The 25,319-nt window shown below is 45.9% G+C and overlaps 1 protein-coding gene across 1 annotated transcript in view; it reads left to right on the plus strand.

Annotated features, from left to right (window-relative positions):
• Positions 1-25,319, plus strand: part of IRAG1 (inositol 1,4,5-triphosphate receptor associated 1) — a 148,021-nt gene that overhangs the window by 96,273 nt on the left and 26,429 nt on the right. The window contains exons 9-14 of the mRNA XM_038764614.1: positions 908-986; positions 4,244-4,367; positions 7,910-7,940; positions 11,341-11,481; positions 19,731-19,862; positions 22,156-22,297. Coding sequence (XP_038620542.1) covers positions 908-986; positions 4,244-4,367; positions 7,910-7,940; positions 11,341-11,481; positions 19,731-19,862; positions 22,156-22,297 — 649 coding nt within the window. The remainder of the gene's footprint in view (positions 1-907; positions 987-4,243; positions 4,368-7,909; positions 7,941-11,340; positions 11,482-19,730; positions 19,863-22,155; positions 22,298-25,319) is intronic.

Genomic DNA, 25,319 nt, shown 5'->3' on the forward strand with positions numbered 1-25,319 from the left:
ACAAATGGCAGAACGAGGATTAGAACCCAGGTCTTGACTTCCAACCTTAGTGGAAATCAGGATCTGACAGAATCCCTGAGCGTTGCCATTATTTCACAACTTGACCAGAAAAAGATCTCAACTGGTCCTTCTGCAAACACGGTTCCAATTTCCTGAGGTAAATGAAGCCCCCTCCAAACAGCACCCCCAATCAGATGAAGCTTTCTTGTTTTGGTTTTTTTTTTCCTATTCAGTCAGTTTCTGACCTACCCTCTTATTGCCTAAGCACTTGAACCTCTGACCTCTGGGTATTTGACATTTACCCCACCCTAAACCCCACAGCACTTACGTCCATATTTTTAAACTAAATATATAAATTATTGGTCTATATTAATGTCTCTCCTCCCCTCTAGATTATAATCACACCAGGTATTGAATCCCCATTTTGCAGATGAGGGAACGTGGCCAGGGAAGGTATCTGCCAACTCTTTTGTATTGTAGTTTCCCAAGTTTTTAGTTCGGTGCTCCGCACATAGTAAGCGCTGAATAAATACCTTTGATTGATTCAGCTGTCTTCGAGATGAAGAGAAAGGTTGTCGTCAGTTCTCAGGGCAGGGAGCCCAGTGTCCTGGTTTGCTTTGCGCATCACGGCTGGGGAGACATAAAATTTAGAGAGGGAGCAGGTTTCCAGTATTAGGGAAAGTTTGCTGCAGGTGTGGCTGAATACGGTGTGGGGAGGAGGGTATGGATTGCTGACAGTCACTCAGATGATGCTGGAAAAATCATCCCTTGCCCTCAAACCCTGTGACCAAGCCTACCAGTCTTTTTGGTAGGAAGGAGTGAGACAAGCTGGGAGATTTCCCTCAGAGAAACTTCCCAGTTCAGGAAGATTACTGAAAATCACTCCCTTTTCTCTTTACCCTCACAGGAGCATATAATGATGAGAAACCAAAACCTAGTTGGACTTAAACTTCCAGAACTTAGTGAAGCAGCAGAACAAGAAAAAGGTAAGGTGAGAAGGGAAGGGACATCCATCCCAGGTGGCTCTGATACCCAGATATTTCCCCCTAAGAGACTCTCATACTTAATCCCACCGCCTTCTCCTCTGTCAAGCACAGTCTCTATCCAAGATGGGGTTTTTGTTCTTGTTTATTTTTTTCAAATGGTATTTAATGTTTATCCCGTGTCAAGCACTGTTCTGAGTGCTGGGGGAGATATGAGTCAATCAGGCCAGGCCCACATGGGACTCGCAGTCAAGTAGAAGGGAGGACAGGTTTTGAATCCCCACTTTGCAATTGAAGAAATTAAGGCACAGAGAAGTTAAGCGAATGCCCATGTTCGCACACAGCAGACACGTGGCAGAGGCACGTTTCCGTTTTCCAACTCTGTGCCTTATTCACTAGGCCGTACAACTTCCCGTTTTCTGATGGTTTGGTTCTTTCAGTATCTTCAGTCAATCGGTCAGTGATATTTACTGAGTGCTTAAACACCTGGTAGGTTCTCTGACAAGACAAGGAAGTAGCTTATCACCTTATGTGTTCATCCTTTACACCGAATACCTAATGAGAGAAGCCGGATTGGATGAAGATGAACGGGGAGTAAAGATTGGAAGAAGGTATATTAACAACCTTCATTATGCTGATGATACAACCCTACTAGCAGAAAGTGAAGAAGATCGGAAGGTCTTATTATTAAAAGCTAGGGAACAAAAGATGGGCCTACATTTAAATGTAAGAAGACAAAGATCATGACAACTGGAAGTTTTAACACATTTGGAGTGGATGGAGAGAAGATTGAAATGTTTGACAATTTTTCCTTCCTGGGATTGATGATCAGTAATAAATGAGCTACTAGCCAAGAAATACACTAAAGATTAACGTTAGGAAGACTTGCTATACAGAGCCTTGAAAAAGTCATGAAATGTGCTCATGTAACAATTGCCACAAAAATACAAATTGTCAACTCTATGGTGTTTCCAGTGATAATGTATGGATCCGAAAGCCGGACAGTGAAAAAAACAGAATAGAAAGAACATCGATTCCTTTGAAATGTGGTGTTGGAGAAGGCTTTTGCCAATACCATGGATGGCCCGTAGAACAAACAAATGGATTTTAGAGCAAATTAAACCAAAGTGGTCTTTGGAAGGCCAAATGTCTCGACTTAGATTAGCATATTTTGGACACATAATCAGGAGGACTAATTCTCTGGAGAAGACACTAATGCTAGGAAAAGTCCAGGGAAAACGCAGAAGAGGCAGACCAGTAGCTAGACGGATAGAGACCATAACGATAACGGAAGAACCGTTAGAAAGGTTGCGGATTGTGGCAGAGGACAGGACGTTCTGGAGGAAGTATATCCATGGAGTCACTAGGAATCGGGAACGACTTGACAGCATATGATAATAATAATAATAATCAATCAATCAATCAATCATATTTATTGAGCGCTTACTGTGTGCAGAGCACTGTACTAAGCCCTTGGGAAGTACAAGTTGGCAACGTATAGAGACAGTCCCTATCCAACAGTGGGCTCCCTATCCAACGTTCCAGGGAGGATCGTCACTGTACTACCTTTGGGAAGTCTCAGGGAGCCCTGAGCCGTTTTGGCCTCCAGCTGCGAACCAAACTCACAGCGAAAAAGCATCGGGTGCCCACCTAGATTTCCACTATTCCAGGTTCCTTTTTGTCAGAGGGAACTAAACCCTGAGGTTGTTTTGGGGGATTTCTGTGGATTTCCGTGTGAGCGCATTTGATCGTTTACTTTGGTTTCACTGTTTGTGCATATCTTTCTATCTGTCTCCCTCTTAGCATGTATCTTTTTGGGATGGGAAACACGGTTCCTGCTTCTGTTTCACCTTCCCAAGTGCTTAGTGTAATGCAGTGCATTCAGTGGGTGCTAAGAAATAAGTGGATGCTCAAATTACTACTACTAGTCCTATTACTATTCCATGGCACTTTTCTCTTGGAGAATATTTATTTTATTTATACATATTTATTACTCTATTTATTTATTTATTTATTTATTTATTTATTTTACTTGTACATTTCTATCCTATTTATTTTATTTTGTTGGTATGTTTGGTTCTGTTCTCTGTCTCCCCCTTTTAGACTGTGAGCCCACTGTTGGGTAGGGACTGTCTCTATGTGTTGCCAATTTGTACTTCCCAAGCGCTTAGTACAGTGCTCTGCACATAGTAAGCGCTCAATAAATACGATTGATTGATTGATTGATTGATTGGGCTCACAGTCTAAAAGGGGGAGACAGAGAACAGAACCATACTAACAAAATAAAATAAATAGAATAGATATGTACAAGTAAAATAAATAAATAGAGTAATAAACATGTAGGTTCTCTTAACAGCTATGTGCCAACAGCCAGTTTCTAGCTTCTCCAAAGAATGTAAACACCATGAAAGGCAAGAATTGTGCTTACTCTCTCATTATAGTCTCCCAAGTGCTTAATTCAGTGCTCTGCAAATAATAAGCACTCAATACCACAGATTGATTACCACATTTTGCCTTTCTTTTCCTTGAGTTTTTTTAATCTATTTTTGTTGTTGCTTTTTACTGGTAGTTGTTAAGTGCATACTATGTGCCCCTAGGATTTGACAAACCCTGGAAGAAGCCCGTAGTTTCTACCTCTTTAATAATTCTTGATTCCCTTGGCTTGGGTGGTCTTACAGAAAGGCCATCCTGGGTCATGGCAGAAACGCTTGGTAGATCATTATGGAACGAATGTTGCTGGACCTCCCTGTGGGAGGAGCCAAGGAAAGGGATGGAGAAGATTGATCTGAGCACTTAGTACAGTGCTTGGCACATAGTAAGTCCTTAACAAACATCGCAGTTATTATTGGGCGATCCCCAAAGCACTTATGTACCTATCCTTAAACTCAGTTGCTCCCCGCTGCCTGAAATTTTTTTTGATATCTGTCTTCCTCTTTAGATTGTAAGCTCCTTCAAGACAGGGATTGGGTCTCCCAACTCTACTGTATTGTCCTCTCCCAAACACTTAGTACAGTGCTCTGCACATGGTAAGTGCTCAATAAATAGCATTGATTGATTCTGTACTGGCAAGATTTAGAGGGACCCGGTTGAACAGATTTCCTTGGTCCTGGGTCCAATCAATCAATCAATAATGCGGACTGAGCTTTTACTATGTAAGGAGAGCTTGGGAGAGTACAGTACAACAGAGTTAGCAGGCACGTTACCTGCCCATAAAGAGCTCGATAATTAATGATGAAAATTCTGAAAAACATCGCTTTCAGGTCCTGCTTCTGGGCTGCCTCCAGCCACGGAAGAAGACGAGACCAAGAACGGCTCAGAGGTGATGCCCAACATCTCAGACGTGCTGCTACGGAAACTGCGTGTTCACAAGTCTCTTCCCGGAAGGTAAACCGCTTAGCATCCCTGAGGCAGCGGAAATAGCATCCCGAGGGAAAGAAATGGTCCTTTGGGAATTCTGGGGCAGGACAGTTCCTCTGGGTTGTTCCCGGTTGATGTCTACGTGGGGTGTTTCCTTTTGGAGCTGCTGGAAACTTGCCTGAGTTTGAGGAATAAGGAGAAGCTTCCAACCCATGTTTGCCTAAATCACTGCCCGCAGGGAGACATTCCAGAATGTTTTCTAGGTGTTAAGCACTGGGTAGCAATGGTATCCCTCACTTTACATGGGTTCTTTTTAAAATAACCCACTTTCTGCAGGTTTGGACCCTAGCCCTCTTGGGTTCACTTTATACAGATCCAGCCTTTTTTGAGAAACAGCTCCAGAGGGACAGATGTGTCTGTTTATTGTTAAATTGTTCTCTCTCTAGCGCTTAGTGCAGTGCTCTGCACACAGTAAGCGATCAACAAATACGACTGACTTACTGACCGACTGACTGAAAGGCACTGTCGAATAGCTTTGACCCACAAGCCCCACAAATCTAGGTGCGACACGATTGCCCCTAATGAGACTGTAAGCTCGCTGTTGAATTGTGTTGAATAATAATAATTTTGGTATTTGTTAAGTGCTTACTATGTGCCAAGCACTGTTCTAAGAGCTGGGGGAGATACAAGGTAATCTGGATGTCCCATATGGGGTTTATAGTCTTAATCCCCATTTTCCAGATGAGGGAACTGAGGCACAGATAAGTTAAATGACTTGCCCAAAGTCACACAGCTGATAAGTGGCGGAGCTGGGATTAGAACCCACAACCTCTGACTCCCAAGCCCGCGCGCTTTCCACTGAGCCACTCTGCTTCACTTCAGAACCATTCATTCAATCGTATTTATTGAGCGTTTCTATGTGCAGAGCACTGTTCTAAGTGCTTGGAAAGTACAATTCGCAACAAATAGAGACAATCCCTACCCAACAGCGGTGAGTGGACACCACTGAATGGTGTCTTGGCCTCTGAGTCCACGCAGTCCACAGGGTCACGGCCCTTCCCACACTTTTTTCCCTCCCACAGTAGAGAAGCCGGGCTCCGTCGGACCCTCCTGGTTCCCAGCTGAGTCCGGGCCCATGCTCCTGAAGGACAGGTTGGCCTGGAAAGAGGTGGACTCCATATTTCAGCACAGACAATGGCCTAGGACCAGATTCTCCCCTTTCCCATTTTACTCTGCAAGTTTGGCAGGTGCTGTAAAGCACGGTAGGATTTTGTTGGGCCGAATTATGCTTTTCCACATCCTCCGAGTTTTCGTAGTTTTCAAATAGTGAACATGGTGGACCTAAGAGATAATAATAATGATGGCAAATATTAAGCACTTACTATGTGCAAAGCACCGTTCTAAGCACTGGGAAGGTTACAAGGTGATCAGGTTGTCCTACAAGGGGCTCACAGTCTTCGTCCCCATTTTACAGATGAGGGAACTGAGGCCCAGAGAAGTGAAGTGACTTGCCCAAAGTCACACAGCTGACAATTGGCAGAGCCAGGATTCGAGCCCATGACCCCTGACTCCAAAGCCCGTGCTCTTTCCACTGAGCCACGCTGCTTCAGTAGCTGCTGAAAAAGGAAGGTTTATCCCGATTCTGTGTCCAAGAAATTCACGCAAATACAAAGGAATGGGAAGGGCCAGTTTTGATTGGCCCAACACAACCCATTACATCCTTTAAAATCATTAATAATAATAATAATAATACTCATTAAGCTCTTACTCTGTGCCAAGCACTATAATAAGCACTGGGGTAGATATAAGCTAACTAGGTTGGACACAGTCCCTGTCCCACCTGGGGCTCACACTCTCAATCCCCATTTTTACAGATGAAGTAATTGGGACAGAGCCGGGATTAAAACCCAGGTCTTTTGACACCCAGCCCCTTGCTCTATCCACACTGCTTCGGCTTGCCCTGGACCTGCTCCTAAAGGAGCCACCTTGGGAAGTGGGAATTCATTCAATTGTATTTATTCACTCAATCATATTTATTGAGCGCTTTCCGTGTTCAGAGCACTGTACTAAGCTCTTGGAAAGTACAATTCAGCAACAGAGACAATCCCTCCCCAACAACGGGCTCATAGCTGAGCGCTTATTGTGTGCAGAGCACTGTACTAAGCGTTTGGGAGAGTACAGCACAGCTATAAACAGACACGTTCTCCGTCTACAAGTTGTTTGCGGGATTGTAACATCAAAATTCTAGATTTGTAAGCCCCGTGTCCTGTTTAATTTTGACCGCTCAGCATATTCCCAAATGTCCCGAAAGGAGGCTGAATGAATGAAAGAAAAACAGGCACAATTGCGTCAGGCGTGATAACCTGCCCTTGTAACAAAACAGTTTGTGCTCCCCGGCTTCTCTTGGAATAGAACGTGTGCCGGAGGGCGTTCGGCCCAGCAGAGGAAGTCCCGTTTCCTGATGGTTTAATCATTGTTCGTGGGTTTTTTCTCCCCAGTCCTGTGACGCTGATGGGGCCCTTTTCACTTTTCCCCTCTGCACCCTCTCAGTTAGAGCAACCGCACAGACACAGGAAAGGAAAGGCCTCCACTGTATTTACTCGCTCTCGGATTTGCAGGGGAATGCGTCCTCCAACCCTGTTCCATCGTACTCTCCCAAGCGCTTTACACAGGGGTAAGCGCTCGATAAATACTTTCGTTCAATCATATTTATCGAGCGCTTACTGTGTGCAGAGCACCGTACTAAGCGCTGATGTCGATCGATTGATTTTGACGATAAGCCCGGCCGTATTTACTCACTCTAGGATTTGGGGGGGGAATGCGTCCTCCAACCCTGTTCCATCGTACTCTCCCAAGCGCTTTACACAGGGGTAAGCGCGCGATAAATACTTTCACTCAATCATATTTATCGAGCGCTTACTGTGTGCAGAGCACCGTACTAAGCGCTGACGTCGATCGATTGATTTTGACGATAAGCCCGGCTCCTCTCCACCTCTTATTCTAAGTCAGGTAGCGCAACACAACTGTTAGAGCCAAAAAAGCCATCCCTCCCAGGAGTGACATTTTTCTCCAAATGGGAGCATTGCTGCCCTACTCTCCCTGAGGAGTCCCTCCTGTGCTGACCTCTTGCCCCACAGTGAGACCCTTCAGACCCTCGTCTTTGGGTACCAATACGTTTTCTCACCCTCCCCTTCAGGTTTCTGTCTCCTTCCTCCACGGAGGCCCTGGGATTTTCATGACAAGTCTACATATGGAGATTGGGGTGTCAATCTCCAGCCCAGTGGGCCCCAAGTGATGCTGTTTTTCAGTTTTATAACCGCCCCCCCCATCCCATCTCAGTCCTGCAAGACTATATTCATTTATCTATTTGCTTATTTATATTAATGTCTCTCTGCCCCTCTAGGCTGTGAGCAGGAATGTGTCTGTTTGTTGTTATATTGTACTCTCCCAAGCGCTTGGTATGGTACTCTACAACTGAATGCATGAATGAATGAATTGTGCAGCCCCCAAATCACCCCTCGGTTCGTTTCGAAATCTGAGTAAACGCCACGTTTGTGTCTTCGTTACAGTGCCCCTCCGCTTACAGAAAAGGAAGTCGAGGTGAGTGTTTCGCTAAATTCATGCCAGTCAATTCCTCTGCCTCGTTTGCGTGTTGAAGAACACACCTTCTGTGCCTGGGCTACGTTGTAATTGATGTTGTTGCCAATTCGGCTCTGGGGGTAAAGCGGTGTCCAGTTGAGGGCATATCAGTGAACCACTTGGGATAAATGTTCAAAGAGCAGCCATCCTTGCCTCTAAGAAGAGGGACTAGGGAGTGTTAGAGCCAGAATTTTTCAGAAAATATCCCAGGGGCAGAACTTGAGGAGGCAGGGGGAACCGTAACGATGAATGTCGATAGGACGCTCCCCCGTCCCTTTCCGCTGCAGCCTGTGAACACTACGATTTCACTGGAAAGGCAGCGTGTCTTAGTGAATAGAGCACGGACCTAGGTGTCAGAAGGACCTGGGTTCTAATCCTGATTCTTACCACATATCTGCTGTGTGGTATCGTACAATTTCTCTGTGCCTGTTACCTCATCTGTGGGATTGAGACTATGAATCCCACATGGGGCAGGGAATGTGTCCAACCCGATTTGCTTGCATCCACCCCAGCGTTTAGTACAGTGCCTGGCACATAGTAAGCGCTTAACAATAATAATAATAATAATAATAATAATAATAATAATAATGGTATTAGCGCTTATTATGTGCAAAAATAATAATAATAATGATGGTATTTGTTAAGAACTTACTACGTGCAAAGCACTGTTCTAAGTGCTGGGGGGATACAAGGTGATCAGGTTGTCCCACGGGGGGCTCACAGACTTAATCCCCATTTTACAGATGAGGGAACTGAGACCCAGAGAAGTGAAGTGACTTGCCTAAAGTCACACAGCTGACAAGTGGCGGAGCCCGGATTTGAACCCTTGACCTCTGACTCCAAAGCCCGGGCTCTTTCCACTGACTTGTACTTTCCAAGTGCTTAGTACAGTGCTCTGCACACAGTAAGCGCTCAGTAAATATGATTGAATGAATGAATGAATGAAATCAGTCCCACCTGGAGTAGCTGTTCCAGCTGATGGAATGGCACTTAGTATACTGCAAGGCTTCTAGTAGGTGCTCAATAAATGCCATGATTACCACTGGTGGGGAAAGGTGAACGTGGGTCAGTGGAGCTAAGAACCAACCATTAATCTGAACCATGGCTGCTACAGCAGAGAAGCTTAGAGAAGCGGCGTGGCTTAGTGGAAAGCGCACGGGCTTGGGAATCAGAGGACTTGGGTTCTAATCCCAGCTCTGCAACTTGTCTGCTGTGTGACCTTGGGCAACCCGTTTAACTTCTCTGGGCCTCAGTTCCCTCATCTGGAAAATGGGGATTAAGACTGTGAGCCCCACGTGGTACAACCTGATTACCTGTGAGTCCGCTGTTGGGGAGGGACCATTTCCATACGTTGCCCATTTGTACTTCCCAAGCGCTTAGTACAGTGCTCTACACACAGTAAGTGCTCAATAAATATGATTGAATTGAATTGAATTGAATTGAATTGAATCTACCCCGGTGCTTAGAGCAGTGCTTGGCACATAGTAAGTGCTTAACAAATACCATCATTATTATTATTATTACAGGAAGATGAAAGAAGTTCCTCTGAAAGCCCATCTCTTCCAAGAAGCCTTCCCTCACTAAGCCCTCATTTCCTCTTCTCCCACTCCCTTCTGCATTGCCTTGATTTGCTCCCTTTATTCACGCCCCCCTCTCAGCCTCACAAAACTTATGTTCATATCTTCTAGACTGTGAGCCCACTATTGGGTAGGGACCGTCTCTATATGTTGCCTACGTGTACTTCCCAAGCGCTTAGTACAGTGCTCTGCACACAGTAAGCGCTCAGTAAATACGATTGAATGAATGAATGAATATCTGTAATTTTATTTATGTTAACATCTGTCTCTCCCTGTAGGCCGCAACAACTTTGTTGGGCAGGGAATGCGTCTTATCAAGTCTGTTACATTATTACAGTGTACTCTCTCGAGCACTAAGTACAGTGCTCTACACACAGTAAGCATGCCAATAAATACAATTGATTGATTGATTCAGAGGGGAGGCATTTCAGTTTGTGAAGTTAGAACCCACCCAGGGACCACCCTACCAATGAGGAAAGGAGAGTCAATATGCTTTAGACGGAAACGGAGTTAGTTCTTCCTGCCATGTTCCAAATCTGCCGCCTTTTGACTCGAGTCAAACAAATCAAGTAGCCATCTGTCATTACCTAAGACTAATAATGAAGGTATTTGTTAAGCACTTACTATGTGCCAAGCCCTGGAAGCGTTTTCCTTCATTCTCTCATTGTATACGTATTCTCAGCCCTTGAATTCAGAATTCTGCCCTTTCCATTTCATTAATAATAATCATCAATAATAATAATAGCAATTGTGGTATTTGTTAAGTGCTTACTATATGCCAAGCACTATACTAAGAACTTGTCTCCCCCTTTTAGACTGTGAGCCCACTGTTGGGTAGGGACTGTCTCTATGTGTTGCCAATTTGTACTTCCCAAGCGCTTAGTACAGTGCTCTGCACATAGTAAGCGCTCAATAAATACGATTGATGATGATGATGATGATGAACTGGATTAGATACAAGGTAAACAGTTCTCCCGTGGGGCTCACAGTCTAAGTAGGAGGGAGAACAGGTATTGAATCCCCAATTTGCAGATGAGGGAACGGAGGCACAGAGAAGTTAAGTAACCTGCCCGAGGACACACTGCAGGTATGTGGCAGAGATGGGATTATTCATTCATTCATTCAATCGTATTTATTGAGCACTTATTGTGTGCACAGCACTGTACTAAACGCTTGGGAAGTACAAGTTGGCAACAATCTGTACAAATATATATATAGGTACTTTGGGGAGGGGAAGGAGGTAGGGTGGGGGGGATGGGGAGGAGGAGAGGAAAAAAGGGGCTCACCCGTGTGGGGCTCACAGTCTCAATCCCCATTTGACAGATGAGGTAACTGAGGCCCAGAGAATTGAAGTGACTCACCCAAGGTCACACCTCAGTCAAGATGCAGAACGAAGATTAGAACCCAGCTCCTCTGGCTTCCAGCTGTGCGCTCTTTCCCCCGGGGGTCACCCAGCTCCTGTTTCCATTGTGGTGATGTCGTATTCTAGTATAATAATAATAATTTTGGTATTTGTTAAGCGCTTACTATGCGCAAAGCACTGTTCTAAGCGCCGGGGAGGATACAAGGTGATCAGGTTGTCCCATGTGGGGCTCACAATCTTAATCCCCATTTTACAGATGAGGTAACTGAGGCACAGAGAAGTGAAGTGACTTCCCCAAAGTCACAGAGCTGACAAGTGGCAGAGCTGGGGTGTGTTTGCAGGTAGCGCATTATAAATGAATAAACGCCTTCTGTCGCTCAGAAACTCTTCTAACAGCCCTCCCATGCCTTCACCCCTCCAGAATGTGTTTGTACAACTCTCCTTGGCCTTTAGAAACGACAGCTACACGCTGGAATCGAGAATTAGCCTGGCAGAGCGGGAGAGAAATCTCACGGAAGAGAACACGGAGAAGGAATTGGACAACTTCAAGGCCTCCATCACGGTAAGGAGACTTTCCTCACCCTGGGAAGGGGTGACTTCCTCCGTCTCCGCCTCCTCCCCTGGGGGGTCCTGATCAGCCCCAGGGTGGGTACAGAAATCCCTCACCGAACTTTCCTCGGCATTCCAAGAACGGTCCCGGGTAAAGGCAGAAATGATGATGATGATGGTATTTGTTAAGCGCTTACTACGTGCAGAGCACTGTTCTAAGTGCTGGGGAGGTTACAAGGTGATCAGGTTGTCCCACGGAGGGGCTCATAGTTTTCATCCCCATTTTCCCGATGAGGGAAATGGGGCCCAGAGAAGTGAAGTGACTTGCCCAAAGTCACACAGCTGACAGTATTAAGACATTGAGCCCCATGTGGGACAGGGACTGTGTTCATACCGATTTGCTCGTATCTACCCCACTGTTTGGTACAGTGTCTGGTACAGAGTAAGCGCTTAACAAATACCACTACTATTACTGTTATTTTATATCATTGTTAGTCATTGTCATTATTATTATCATTGCCCCTTCCTTCCTCTCCCCCTCGCCCCCCTCTCCACCCCCCCATCTTACCTCCTTCCCTTCCCCACAGCACCTGTATATCTGTATATATGTTTGTACATATTTATTACTCTATTTATTTATTTATTTTACTCGTACATATCTATTCTATTTATTTTATTTTGTTAGTATGTTTGGTTTTGTTCTCTGTCTCCCCCTTTTAGACTGTGAGCCCAATGTTGGGTAGGGACTGTCTCTATATGTTGCCAATTTGTACTTCCCAAGCGCTTAGTACAGTGCTCTGCACATAGTAAGCGCTCAATAAATACGATTGATGATGATGATGACAGTTGGCGGAGCCGGGATTTGAACCCATGACCTCTGACTCCAAAGCCCGGGCTCTTTCCACTAGCCACGCTGCTTCTCCGATAGCCGCTGGCCATGAGCTGTAGTGGTCACTGGTTCTGCAGCTGGATACAGCACAGGCCTGGGAGCCAAAGGACCTGGGTTCTAATCCCGGCTCCACCGCCTGGCTGCTGCTGTGTGACCTTGGGCAAGTCACTTCACTTCTCTGGTCCCCAGCTACCTCATCCTAGAAGCAGCATGGCTCAGTGGAAAAGAGGCTTTGGAGTCAGAGGTCATGGGTTCTAATCCTGGCTCCGCCAATTGTCAGCTGGGTGACTTTTGGCAAGTTACTTAACTTCTCTGTGCCTCAGTTACCTCATCTGTAAAATGGGGACAAAGACTGTGAGTCCCCTGTGGGACAACCTGATCACCTTGTAACCTCCCCAACGCTTAGAACAGTGCTTTGCACACAGTAAGTGCTTAATAAATGCCATCATCTGTAAAATGGGGATTAAGACTGTGAGCTCCATGCGGGATAGGGATTGCGTCCAACCCGATTTGCTCGTGTCCTCCCCAGTGCTTAGTACAATGAGAAGCAGCGTGGCTCAGTGGAAAGAACACGGGCTTGGGAGCTAGAGCTGGAGGTCGTGGGTTCAAATCCCACCTCTGCCAATTGTCAGCTGTGTGGATTTGGGCAAGTCACTTCACTTCTCTGGGCCTCAGTTACCTCGTCTGTAAAATGGGGAGTAAGACTATGAGCCCCACGTGGGACAAGGACTGAGTCCAACCTGATTAGCTCACATCTACCCCAGTGCTTAGTACAGCGCCTGGCGTACTGTAAGTGCTTAACAAATACCACACAAAAAAAATCTGAGTTTTCCAAATTATGATTTTTCCACACACAAAGAATCCAGCTATATCACGTGGGCAAGGCAGACACTGCTTTGTTTGTACTGAAGAATATGTATTTCTCACTCCCTCTGATTTCATAAAACCCAGGGAACACATCCTTCTAAACTGTGGAGCCCGTTGTTGGGTAGGGACTGTCTCCATATGTTGCCAATTTGTACTTCCCAAGTGCTTAGTACAGTGCTCTGCACATAGTAAGCGCTCAATAAATACGATTTTAATGAGTGAGTCAGCTACCAGTCCTGATGGGAAGTGTGAAATGCGTATTACCAATGACAGTGAACAGGAAAATTCACCAGGAGGGAAAGTGAGGTAAAGGAAGCAGAATCCATCACTCATCTGATCCCAGAGGTTAAAGTTCCATAATCATGGGCCGGCGAACCCTCTTCCGTTTGGAAACTGGGGACAAACATTATTCAACAAGACTGGTGGCCCTGACCTGGATTTCTCCTTCACTTGCAAACTGAGTTCGGGGAACATCTAGAGCCCTTTAATTATTATTGTCTCTATGCTTGGCTTCTGACAGGAGAAGGATTGGAAAGCATTTTTGCCTGACAGCTCATAAATTCAGTTCATTCATTCATTCATTCATTCAATCAATCGTATTTATTGAGCGCTTACAATGTGCAGAGCACTTTCAGTGTTCCTTTATGGATGTGGCTGCCAGTTTTTCAAAGCAACTCCTGATTTGAAGCGGCTCTGTCGGAGTCCCCTCTGATGGACTGGGTTTAGAGAAGCAGCGTGGCTCAGTGGAAAGAGCATAGGCTTTGGAGTCAGAGGTCGTGGTTTCGAATTCCGACTCCGCCACATGTCTGCTGTGTGATCTTGGGCAAGTCACTTAACTTCTCTGGGCCTCAGTTACCTCATCTGTAAAATGGGGATTAAGACTGTGAGCCCCACGTGGGACAACCTGATCACCCTGTATCCTCCCCAGCGCTTAGAACAGTGCTTTGCACATAGTAAGCGCTTAACAAATGGCTATTATTATTATTTAAAGGGCGGGAAGCAGCGTGGCTCAGTGGAAAGAGCCTGGGCTTGAGAGTCACAGGTCATTGATTCAAATCCTGACTCTGCCAATTGTCAGCTGTGTGACTTTGGGCAAGTCACTTCACTTCTCTGGGCCTCAGTTCCTTCATCTGTAAAATGAGCAGATTAAGACTGCGAGCCCCCCATGGGACACCTTGTAATCTCCCCAGCACTTAGAACAGTGCTTTGCACATAGTAAGCGCTTAATAAATGCCATTATTATTATTATTATTATGGCCTAGTGGGAAGAACATGGTCTTGGGAGTCAGAGGACTCTGATCTGGGTTCTGAGCTTGCTGTGTGACCTTGGGCAAGTCCCTTAACTTCCCTGTGCTCAGTTTCCTCATCTGCAAAATGGGGGTGAAACCCTGCTCCCTCTTACTTGGACTGTGAGTCCCAGCTGGGACATAGATCGAGTCCAGTCTGATTAATGTATATATCTACTCCTGTTCTCAGGACAGTGCTTGAAACATAGTAAATCCTTAATGAATATAATAATAATAATAACAACAATAAAAATAGTAACAAAAGTTCATCCCTTTCTTAAAACGTGGACTATGCCATTCCCAGCTGATGGCATCATTGTGGTGGCTGTTTCTGAATAATAACAATGATAATAGTAATAATAATAATAATATTTGTTAATATGTGCCAGGCATTGTACTAAGCTCTGGAGTGAATAAAGTAAATTGAAGGCCTGCTATTGGTCCAGTGGATCGAACCCCGCTCTGGAAATCAGACAGTCAGGTGTTTTTTTTTACGGTATTTGTTAAGCGCTTAGTATGTGCCAGGCACTGTACAAAGTGCCGGGGTAGATACAAGCTAATCAAGTTGAACACAGTCTTAATCCCCATTTTACAGATAAGGTAAATGAAACCCACTTGCTCAAAGCCACACAGCACACAAGTGGTAGAGAAGGAATTAGGTAGGGACCGTCTCTAGATGTTGCCGACTTGTACTTCCCAAGCGCTTAGTACAGTGCTCTGCACACAGTAAGCGCTCAATAAATGCGATTGAACGAATGAGTGAATGAATGAATTAGAATCCAGGTCCTCTGCCTCTCAAGCCTGAGATCTCTGAACTAGGCCACGCTGCTTTTCAATAGGGTCAAACTGCTTCTTGCACAACGGGTATTTGAAGCAGTAATGCATGTGTGATTCTTCATTCAATTCATTCATTCAACTGTATTTACTGAGCGCTCGCTGTATGCAAAGCACTGTACTAAGCGCTTGGGAGAATACAACACAACAACAAGCATATTCCCTGCCCACAACGAACTCACTTCTAGAGGGGGATTTTGCCAGTTTACTGTTCTGAGTAGTTTGAATTATTTTGCTAAAATCAATCAATTAATCAATCAATCGTATTTATTGAGCACTTACTGTGTGCAGAGCACTGTACTAAGCGCTTGGGAGAATACAACACAACAACAAGCAGACATATTCCCTGCCCACAACGAACTCACTTCTAGAGGGGGATTTTGCCAGTTTACTGTTCTGAGTAGTTTGAATTATTTTGCTAAAATCAATCAATCAATCGTATTTATTGAGCACTTATTGTGTGCAGAGCACTGTACTAAGCGCTTGGGAAGTACAAGTTGGCAACATATAGAGACGGTCCCTACCCAACAATCAATCAATCAATCGTATTTATTGAGCACTTACTGTGTGCAGAGCACTGTACTAAGCGCTTGGGAGAATGCAACACAACAACAAGCAGACATATTCCCTGCCCACAACGAACTCACTTCTAGAGGGGGATTTTGCCAGTTTACTGTTCTGAGTAGTTTGAATTATTTTGCTAAACTCAATCAATCAATCAATCAATCAATCGTATTTATTGAGCACTTATTGTGTGCAGAGCACTGTACTAAGCGCCTGGCAAGTACAAGTTGGCAACATACAGAGACGGTCCCTAGCCAACAATCAATCAATCAATCGTATTTATTGAGCACTTACTGTGTGCAGAGCACTGTACTAAGCGCTCCATCCTCTCCTGGTTCTCCTCTTATCTCTCTGGTCATTCTTTCTCAGTCTCTTTTGCAGGCTCCTCCTCCCCCTCCCATCCTCTTACTGTGGGGGTTCCCCAAGGTTCAGTGCTTGGTCCCCTTCTGTTCTCAATCTACACTCACTCCCTTGGTGACCTCATTCGCTCCCACGGCTTCAACTATCATCTCTACGCTGATGACACCCAGATCTCCATCTCTGCCCCTGCTCTCTCCCCCTCCCTCCAGGCTCGCATCTCCTCCTGCCTTCAGGACATCTCCATCTGGATGTCCGCCCGCCACCTAAAGCTCAACATGTCGAAGACTGAGCTCCTTGTCTTCCCTCCCAAACCTTGTCCTCTCCCTGACTTTCCCATCTCTGTTGACGGCACTACCATCCTTCCCGTCTCACAAGCCCGCAACCTTGGTGTCATCCTCGACTCCGCTCTCTCATTCACCCCTCACATCCAAGCCGTCACCAAAACCTGCCGGTCTCAGCTCCGCAACATTGCCAAGATCCACCCTTTCCTCTCCATCCAAACCGCGACCCTGCTAATTCAAGCTCTCATCCTATCCCGTCTGGACTACTGCACTAGCCTTCTCTCTGATCTCCCATCCTCGTGTCTCTCTCCACTTCAATCCATACTTCATGCTGCTGCCCGGATTATCTTTGTCCAGAAACGCTCTGGACATATTACTCCCCTCCTCAAAAACCTCCAATGGCTACCGATCAATCTGCGCATCAAGCAGAAACTCCTCACCCTGGGCTTCAAGGCTCTCCATCACCTCGCCCCCTCCTACCTCACCTCCCTTCTCTCCTTCTACTGCCCAGCCCGCACCCTCCGCTCCTCCACCACTAATCTCCTCACTGTACCTCGCTCTCGCCTGTCCCGCCATCGACCCCCGGCCCACGTCATCCCCCGGGCCTGGAATGCCCTCCCTCTGCCCATCCGCCAAGCCAGCTCTCTTCCTCCCTTCAAGGCCCTGCTGAGAGCTCACCTCCTCCAGGAGGCCTTCCCAGACTGAGCCCCTTCTTTCCTCTCCCCCTCGTCCCCCTCTCCATCCCCCCGTCTTACCTCCTTCCCTTCCCCACAGCACCTGTATATATGTATATATGGTTGTACATATTTATTACTCTATTTATTTATTTATTTATTTATTTTACTTGTACATTTCTATCCTACTTATTTTATTTTGTTGGTATGTTTGGTTCTGTTCTCTGTCTCCCCCTTTTAGACTGTGAGCCCACTGTTGGGTAGGGACTGTCTCTATGTGATGCCAATTTGTACTTCCCAAGCGCTTAGTACAGTGCTCTACACATAGTAAGCGCTCAATAAATACGATTGATTGATTGATTGATTGATTGGGAAGTACAAGTTGGCAACATAGAGAGACAGTCCCTACCCAACAGTGGGCTCACAGTCTAGAAGGGCAACAGAGAAGCAGCATGGTTCAGTGAAAAGAGACTGGGCTTGGGAGTCAGAGGTCATGGGTTCAAATTCCGGCTCCACCACTTGTCAGCTGTGTGACTTTGGGCAAGTCACTTCACTTCTCTGTGCCTCAGTTACCTCATCTGTAAAACGGGGATTAAGACTGCGAGCCCCACGTGGGACAACCTGATCACCTTGTGTCCTCTCCAGCGCTTAGAACTGTGCTTTGCACATAGTAAGCGCTTAACAAATGCCATTAAAAAAAATGGGCCAAAACCCCCCACAACCAAAACAAAAAAAAAGTAACTAAGAAGAGTGACAACCTTCTAGTCTCCTTTTGACTGACAGACAGCCCGAGGCCAGTGAGGCCTGAAGAAATGGTGTCCAGAAAACACCACAATTGCAAATCAGTTTCACTGGGAAGTGAGGAAGTCTCTGCTTGGAGTGTTTCACGGAATCTCTTCTGTCTCCCCCTTCTAGACTGTGAGCCCGTTGCTGGGCAGGGAATGTCTCTATATGTTGCCAACTTGTACTTCCCAAGCGCTTAGTACAGTGCTCTGCACACAGTAAGCACTCAATAAATACGATTGAATGAATGAATGAACCGCAATTGCAAATCAGTTTCACTGGGGGCTGAGGAAGTCTCTGCTTGGAGTGTTTCAGGGAATCTCTTCTGTCTCCCCCTTCTAGACTGTGAGCCCGTTGTTGGGCAGGGACCATCTCTATATGTTGCCAACTTGTACTTCCCAAGCGCTTAGTACAGTGCTCTGCACACAGTAAGCGCTCAATAAATACGATTGATTGAATGAATGAACCACAATTGCCAATCAGTTTCACTGGGGGCTGAGGAAGTCTCTGCTTGGAGTGTTTCAGGGAATCCCTTCTGCCTCCCCCTTCTAGACTGTGAGCCCGTTGTTGGGTAGGGACCGTCCCTATCTGTTGCTAACTTGTACTTCCCAAGCGCTTAGTCCAGTGCTCTGCACCCAGTAAGCGCTCAATAAATCATCATCATCATCATCAATCGTATTTATTGAGCGTTTACTGGGTGCAGAGCACTTGAATGAATGAATGAAACTGTGCTGGGACTCTGGCCCTGCCCTTGTGGTGGGCATGGGTGTCCAGAGCCACACTGCTTTGGAAAATAATAATAATAATGATGGCATTTGTTAAGCGCTTACTATGTGCAAAGCACTGTTCTAAGCGCTGGGGAGGATACAAGGTGATCAGGTTGTCCCACGTGGGGCTCACAGTCTTAATCCTCATTTTCCAGATGAGGTAACTGAGGCACAGAGAAGTCAAATGACTTGCCCAAAGTCACACAGCTGACAACTGGCGCTTACTATGTGCCAGGCACCATACAGGGTTGGAGAAGGGGCAAGGGGAGGCCGAGGGGACAAAGCTGGAGGTCTGAGGGGTGGTAAGCCCCCTGCGCTGAGGCTGTGGCATTATCCCCACAGTGGGCACAGGTGCCCCATCAGTCAATCAATCAATCATATTTATTGAGCACTTACTATGTGCAGAGCACTGTACCAAGCGCTTGGGAAGTACAAGCTGGCAACACATAGAGACAGTCCCTACCCAACAGTGGGCTCTCAGTCTAAAAGGGGGAGACAGAGAACAGAACCAAACATACCAACAAAATAAAATAAATAGGATAGAAATGTACAAGTAAAATAAATAAATAAATAAATAAATAGAGTGCAGAGGATCCGATGGTTCTAAAACCCTCCTGAAGCTTCAGCTCCTACAGAGACTGGACCCAAACTAGTCTCCATGAGTCCAAGCTGGTCATCTTGGTAAATTCTATTTTTTTTTGTATTTTTTTAATGGTTTTTGTTAATCACTTAATATGTGCCAGGCACTGTACTAACCACTGGAGTAGAGATGAGCTTATCAGATTGGACACGGTCTATGTCCCACATGGGACACCCAGTCTTCGTCCCCATGTTACAGATGAGGTAACTGAGGCACAGAGAATGCCTCACTGCCCCATGCCACACTGCTTCGGAAATGTCCCCCTGCCCCTGTCCGGGGCCTGCGACTGGAGGGTTTCCCGTCTTCTTGCCTTTCAGTGCTCGACTTCTGCGGGGCAACAGTGCGAAGCGAGAGAAGGCTGCCAGAAGCTGCTGGAGGACATCGCTGTGCTGCACCGCCTGGCCGCCCGCCTCTCCAGCCGGGCCGAGGTGGTGGGCGCCGTGCGCCAGGTGAGACCCTGCCGCTCCTCCGCCTTCATAATGATGGCATTTATTAAGCGCTTACTATGTGCCAAGCACTGTTCTAAGCGCTGGGGAGGTTACAAGGCGATCAGGTTGTCCCACAGGGCCCTTCCCTTCCTTCCTCTCCCCCTCGTCCCCCTCTCCATCCCCCCCGTCTTACCTCCTTCCCTTCCCCACAGCACCTGTATATATGTATATATGTTTGTACATAGTTATTACTCTATTTATTTATTTATTTTACTTGTACATATCTATTCTATTTATTTTATTTTGTTAGTATGTTTGGTTTTGTTCTCTGTCTCCCCCTTTTAGACTGTGAGCCCACTGTTGGGTAGGGACTGTCTCTATATGTTGCCAATTTGTACTTCCCAAGCGCTTAGTACAGTGCTCTGCACATAGTAAGCGCTCAATAAATACGATTGATTGATTGATTGATTGATTCCCTTCTGTGTCATTACCTCGCCCCCTCCCACCTCGCCTCGCTTCTCTCCTCTAGTGCTAGCCTTCTCGCCGGGCCTCCATCTTGCCTTTCTCGCCGCCACCCCCTCACCTACGTCCTGTCTCTGGCCTGGAATGCCCTCCCTCCTCAAATCAATCAATCAATCGTATTTATTGAGCGCTTACTGTGTGCAGAGCACTGGACTAAGCGCTTGGGAGGTCCAAGTTGGCAACATATAGAGACGGTCCCTACCCAACAGGGGGCTCACAGTCTAAAAGGGGGAGATGGAGAACAAAACGAAACATACTAACAAAATAAAATAGAATAGATATGTACAAGTAAAATAAATAGAGTAATAAATATGTACAAACGTATATCCATATATACAGGTGCTGTGGGGAAGGGAAGGAGGTAAGATGGGGGATGGAGAGGGGGCGAGGGGGAGAGGAAGGAAGGGGCTCAGTGTGGGAAGGCCTCCTGGAGGAGGTGAGCTCTCAGTAGGGCCTTGAAGGGAAATCCCACAGACAATGACTCTCCCCCGCTTCAAAGTCTTACTGAAGGCCCATCCCCTCCAAGAGGCCTTCCCAGACTAAGCCCCACTTTTCCTCATCTCCCATTCCCTTCTTCGTCACCCTGACTTGCTTTCTTTGGTCTTCCCCCTCCCAGCCCCACAGCATTTATGGACATACCTCTCATTGTATTTATTTGCATTAATGTCTGTCTCCCCACCATCCTTCCATCTGGACTGTAAGCTCATTCTGGGCAGGGAATGTCACTGTCACCTGTATATATGTATATATGTTTGTATATATTTATTACTCTATTTATTTATTTATTTTACTTGTACATATCTATTCTATTTATTTTATTTTGTTAGTATGTTTGGTTTTGTTCTCTGTCTCCCCCTTTTAGACTGTGAGCCCACTGTTGGGTAGGGACTGTCTCTATATGTTGCCGACTTGTACTTTCCAAGGGCTTAGTACAGTGCTCTGCACACAGTAAGTGCTCAATAAATACGACTGATGATGATGATGATGTTTATTTTACTGGGGCTCACAGTCTCCATCCCCATGTTACAGATGAGGTAACTGAGGCACAGAGCAAGGAATTGACTTGTCCAAGGTCAAGCAGCAGACAAGTGGTGGAGCCACAGTCCTTGCCCAACATGGGGCTCACAGTCTGGGGAAGGAGAATAGATATTGAATCCACATTTATAAATGAGAGAACTGAGGAACAGAGAATAATAATAATGATAATAATGATGTTTGTAAAGGGCTTACTATGTGCCAAGCACTGTTCTAAGCACTGGAGTAGACACAAGTTAAGCAGGTTGTCCCATGTGGGGCTCACAGTCTTCATCCCCATTTTACAGATGAGGGAACTGAGGCCCAGAGAAGTGAGGTGACTTGTCCAAGGTCACACAGCAGACAAAGGACAGAGCCGGGATTAGAACCCGCATCCCCTGACCCCCAAGCCCATGGTCTTTCCATTAAGCCACGTTGTGACTTGCCTAAGGTCCCCTTCAAGCAGTTGGCAGAGCTGGGATTAGAACCCAGGTCATCCGGCTCCCGGGCCCGTGCTCTTTCCCTAGGTCATGCTGCTTTCCAGAGTTTAACAGATTTCCCTCTCAGGAAGTTCTTCCTTCTGTCTAGCGTAAGTCTCTCTCAATAAATACGACTGATTAATTGATTGATGAATGCAGGCAATTTCCGAGGCTTGAATTCTGTTTCCCTTTGGCCTCCTGTTCTCCGGTTCCAACTTCTCGAAACTTTTTGTCATCTCACCTCCACCCTTTGACGATCTCCGGACCATACTCTTGAACCCTCTCTTTATTCCCTCTAGGAAAAACGCATGTCGAAGGCCACGGAAGTCATGATGCAGTATGTGGAGAATCTGAAGAGAACATATGAGAAAGACCACGCGGAGCTGATGGAGTTTAAGAAACTTGCCAACCAGAATTCAAGCAGGAGCTACAGTCCGTCTGGTAAATAACGGGGAACACTGGGGTCTCTGTATTTGGATTCCACTCTCACATGTGGAGGTGTGTCTTTCCCATGTGGGAGGACGCCATTCTTATATGTTGGCGTAGACTGCTTGTGTGTGTGGGCATGTCTCATGTCTCATAGCTATAATTCTATTTGATAATAATGTTGGCATTTATTAAGCACTTACTATGGGCAAAGCACCGTTCTAAGTGCTGGAGAGGTTACAAGGTAATCAGGTTGTCCCACGGGGGGCTCCCAGCTTTAATCCCCATTTTCCAGATGAGGTAACTGAGGCACAGAGAAGTTAAGTGACTTTCCCAAAGCCACACAGCTGACAACTGGCGGAGCCGGGATTTGAACCCATAACCTCTGACTCCAAAGCCCGTGCTCTTTTCCACTGAGCCACGCTGCTTCTCACCATTTGTTCTGACCATTTTGACACCTACAACATGTCTCCATGTTTTGTTTTGTTGTCTGTCTCCCCCTTTTAGACTGTGAGCCCATTGTTGGGTAGGGACCGTCTCTATATGTTGCCAACTTGTACTTCCCAAGCGCTTAGTACAGTGCTCTGCACCCAGTAAGCGCTCAATAAATACGACTGAATGAAGGAATGAGCTTTGTGTGGGAAAGAGTCTGATCTGATGAACTTGAAACTGCTAACATGCTTTTACCAAGGCATTTTTGTTCATAGTCATTCATTCATTCATTCAATCGTATTTATTGAGCACTTACTGTGTGCAGAGCACTGTACTAAGCGCCTGGAAAGTACAGTTTGGCAACAAATGGAGACAATCCCTACCCAACAACAGGCTCACAGTCTAGAAGCAGGGGGAGACAGACAAAAAAACAAAACTAAACGAAATTGCTTAATAAATACCACCATTACTGGACTTTCATGTGTGAGCCTGGCTTTTAGACTAGGGCTGTGAGGGAAAGATTCTCCAACTTCTTTGGAGCTAAGCACCCTCTCTGGGAGGTCTGTTCTCTTCCAAGTGCTCAGTACAATGCCTGGCCTGTAATAAGTGCTCAGTAAATAGCACTGAGGATGATGGGAGCTCAAACAGCTGTTTGATGGTGCCAGGGGCTGGGCTTCCCTTTAAAGAAGTCTCCTCCCTTCTCTAAAAATAATAATATTTGTTAAGTGCCTTCCACAAGCCAGACACTGTACAAAGAAGTGGGGAAGATCATCAGGTTGGACACAATCCTTGTCCCACAAGGGGCTAAATAATCTAAGTAGGAGAGAGAAGAGGTACTTGGATGAAAACAGTCATATTTATTGAGCGCTTACTGTGAGCAGAGCACTGTACCAAGCACTTGAGAGAGTACAGTATGACAATAAGCAGGCACATTCCCTGCCCACAATGAGCTTAACTTCTTAGAGATGGAGACAGACATTAATATAAACACATGACAGATGTGTACATAAGTGCTAAATTCTAAGCCAGCGCTTAGAACAGTGCTTTGCACATAGTAAGCACTTAATAAATGCCATCATTATTATTATTATTATTATTAAGTGTTGTGGGGCTGGGAGGGGGGTTGAATAAAGGGAGTGAGTCAGGGCAATGCAGAAGGGAGTGGGTGAAGAGGAAAGGAGGGCTTAGTCGGGGAAGGCCCAGTGAATCAATCAAACAATCGTATTTACTAGGCACTTACTGTGCGCAGAGCACTGTACTAAGCACTTGGGAGAGTAGAATTTAGCAATATAACTCACTCATTCCCCTCCCGCAATAAAGTGACTCACCCAAGGTCCCACAGCAGATAAGTGGCAGATCTGATTGAAACAGCGTGGCTTAGTGGAAAGACGTCGTGGGTTCTAATCCCAGCTCCGCCACTTGTTTGCTGTGTGACTTTGGGCAAGTCACTTAACTTCTCTCTGCCTCCGTTACCTCATCTGGAAAATGGGGATTAAGAGCGTGAGCTCCACGTGGGACATTCTGCTGTACGTATTTATTACTCTATTTATTTATTTTATTTGTACATGTTTATTCTATTTATTTCATTTTGTTAATATGTTTTGTTTGGTTCTCTGTCTGCCCCTTCTAGACTGTGAGCCCGCTGTTGGGTAGGGACCGTCTCTAGATGTTGCCAACTTGTATTTCCCAAGTGCTTAGTACAGTGCTGTGCACACAGTAAGCGCTCAATAAATACGATTGAATGGATAAATGAATGAATACCCCAGCACTTAGAACAGTGCTTGGCACATAGTAAGTGCTTAACAAACACCATCATCATTATTATTATTATTATTATTATTATTATTATTATTATCTGGGATTACCAGGTCCCCGGCTTCCCAGCCCTGCACTTTCTGACTCCTAGGCCACCTGGCTTCTTGCGTGGCTCAAAGGAAAGAGCCCGGGCTTGGGAGTCAGAGGTCATGGGTTCAAATCCCGGCTCCACCAATTGTCAGCTGGGTGACCTTGGGTAAGTCACTTCACTTCTCTGTGCCTCAGTTACCTCATCTGGAAAACGGGGATGAAGACTGTGAGCCCCACGCGGGACAACCTGATCACCTTGTATCCCCCTCCAGCGCTTAGAACAGTGCTTTGCACATAGTAAGCGCTTAACAAATGCCATTATTATTATTATTATTATCTTCCAGGAAACATCCAGCTCCTCAGCCCTCTCCCCCAAGCCTCGAGGATCTTCATCTTAGGGTGAAAGCACGCCGTAGTGCTCTTAGAAAATCTAAATGCGCCAACAATGCCTCTCCATGGCACTTTGGCAGCACCAGGCAGTGGGAGGAAGGCCTTGGTCACCCAGTCATTCATTCAGTTGTATTTATTGAGTGCTTACTGTGTGTAGGGCACTGTACTAAGCGCTTGGGGTGTAAAATAGAACAATAAAAAGACACGTTTCCTGCCCACAGTGAGCTCACAGTCTAGAGCTCAATATAAATAAATAAATAACAGATATGAGCTATGGGCTGGGAGGGGAGATGAATAAAGGGAGCAGGTCAGGATGATGCAGAAGGAAGTGGGAGAAGAGGAAAGGAGGGCTTAGTCTGGGAAGGCCTCT

The sequence above is a fragment of the Tachyglossus aculeatus genome, chromosome 22 (genome assembly GCF_015852505.1).
Source record: "Tachyglossus aculeatus isolate mTacAcu1 chromosome 22, mTacAcu1.pri, whole genome shotgun sequence".
In the NCBI taxonomy this organism is placed as follows: Eukaryota; Metazoa; Chordata; class Mammalia; order Monotremata; family Tachyglossidae; genus Tachyglossus; species Tachyglossus aculeatus.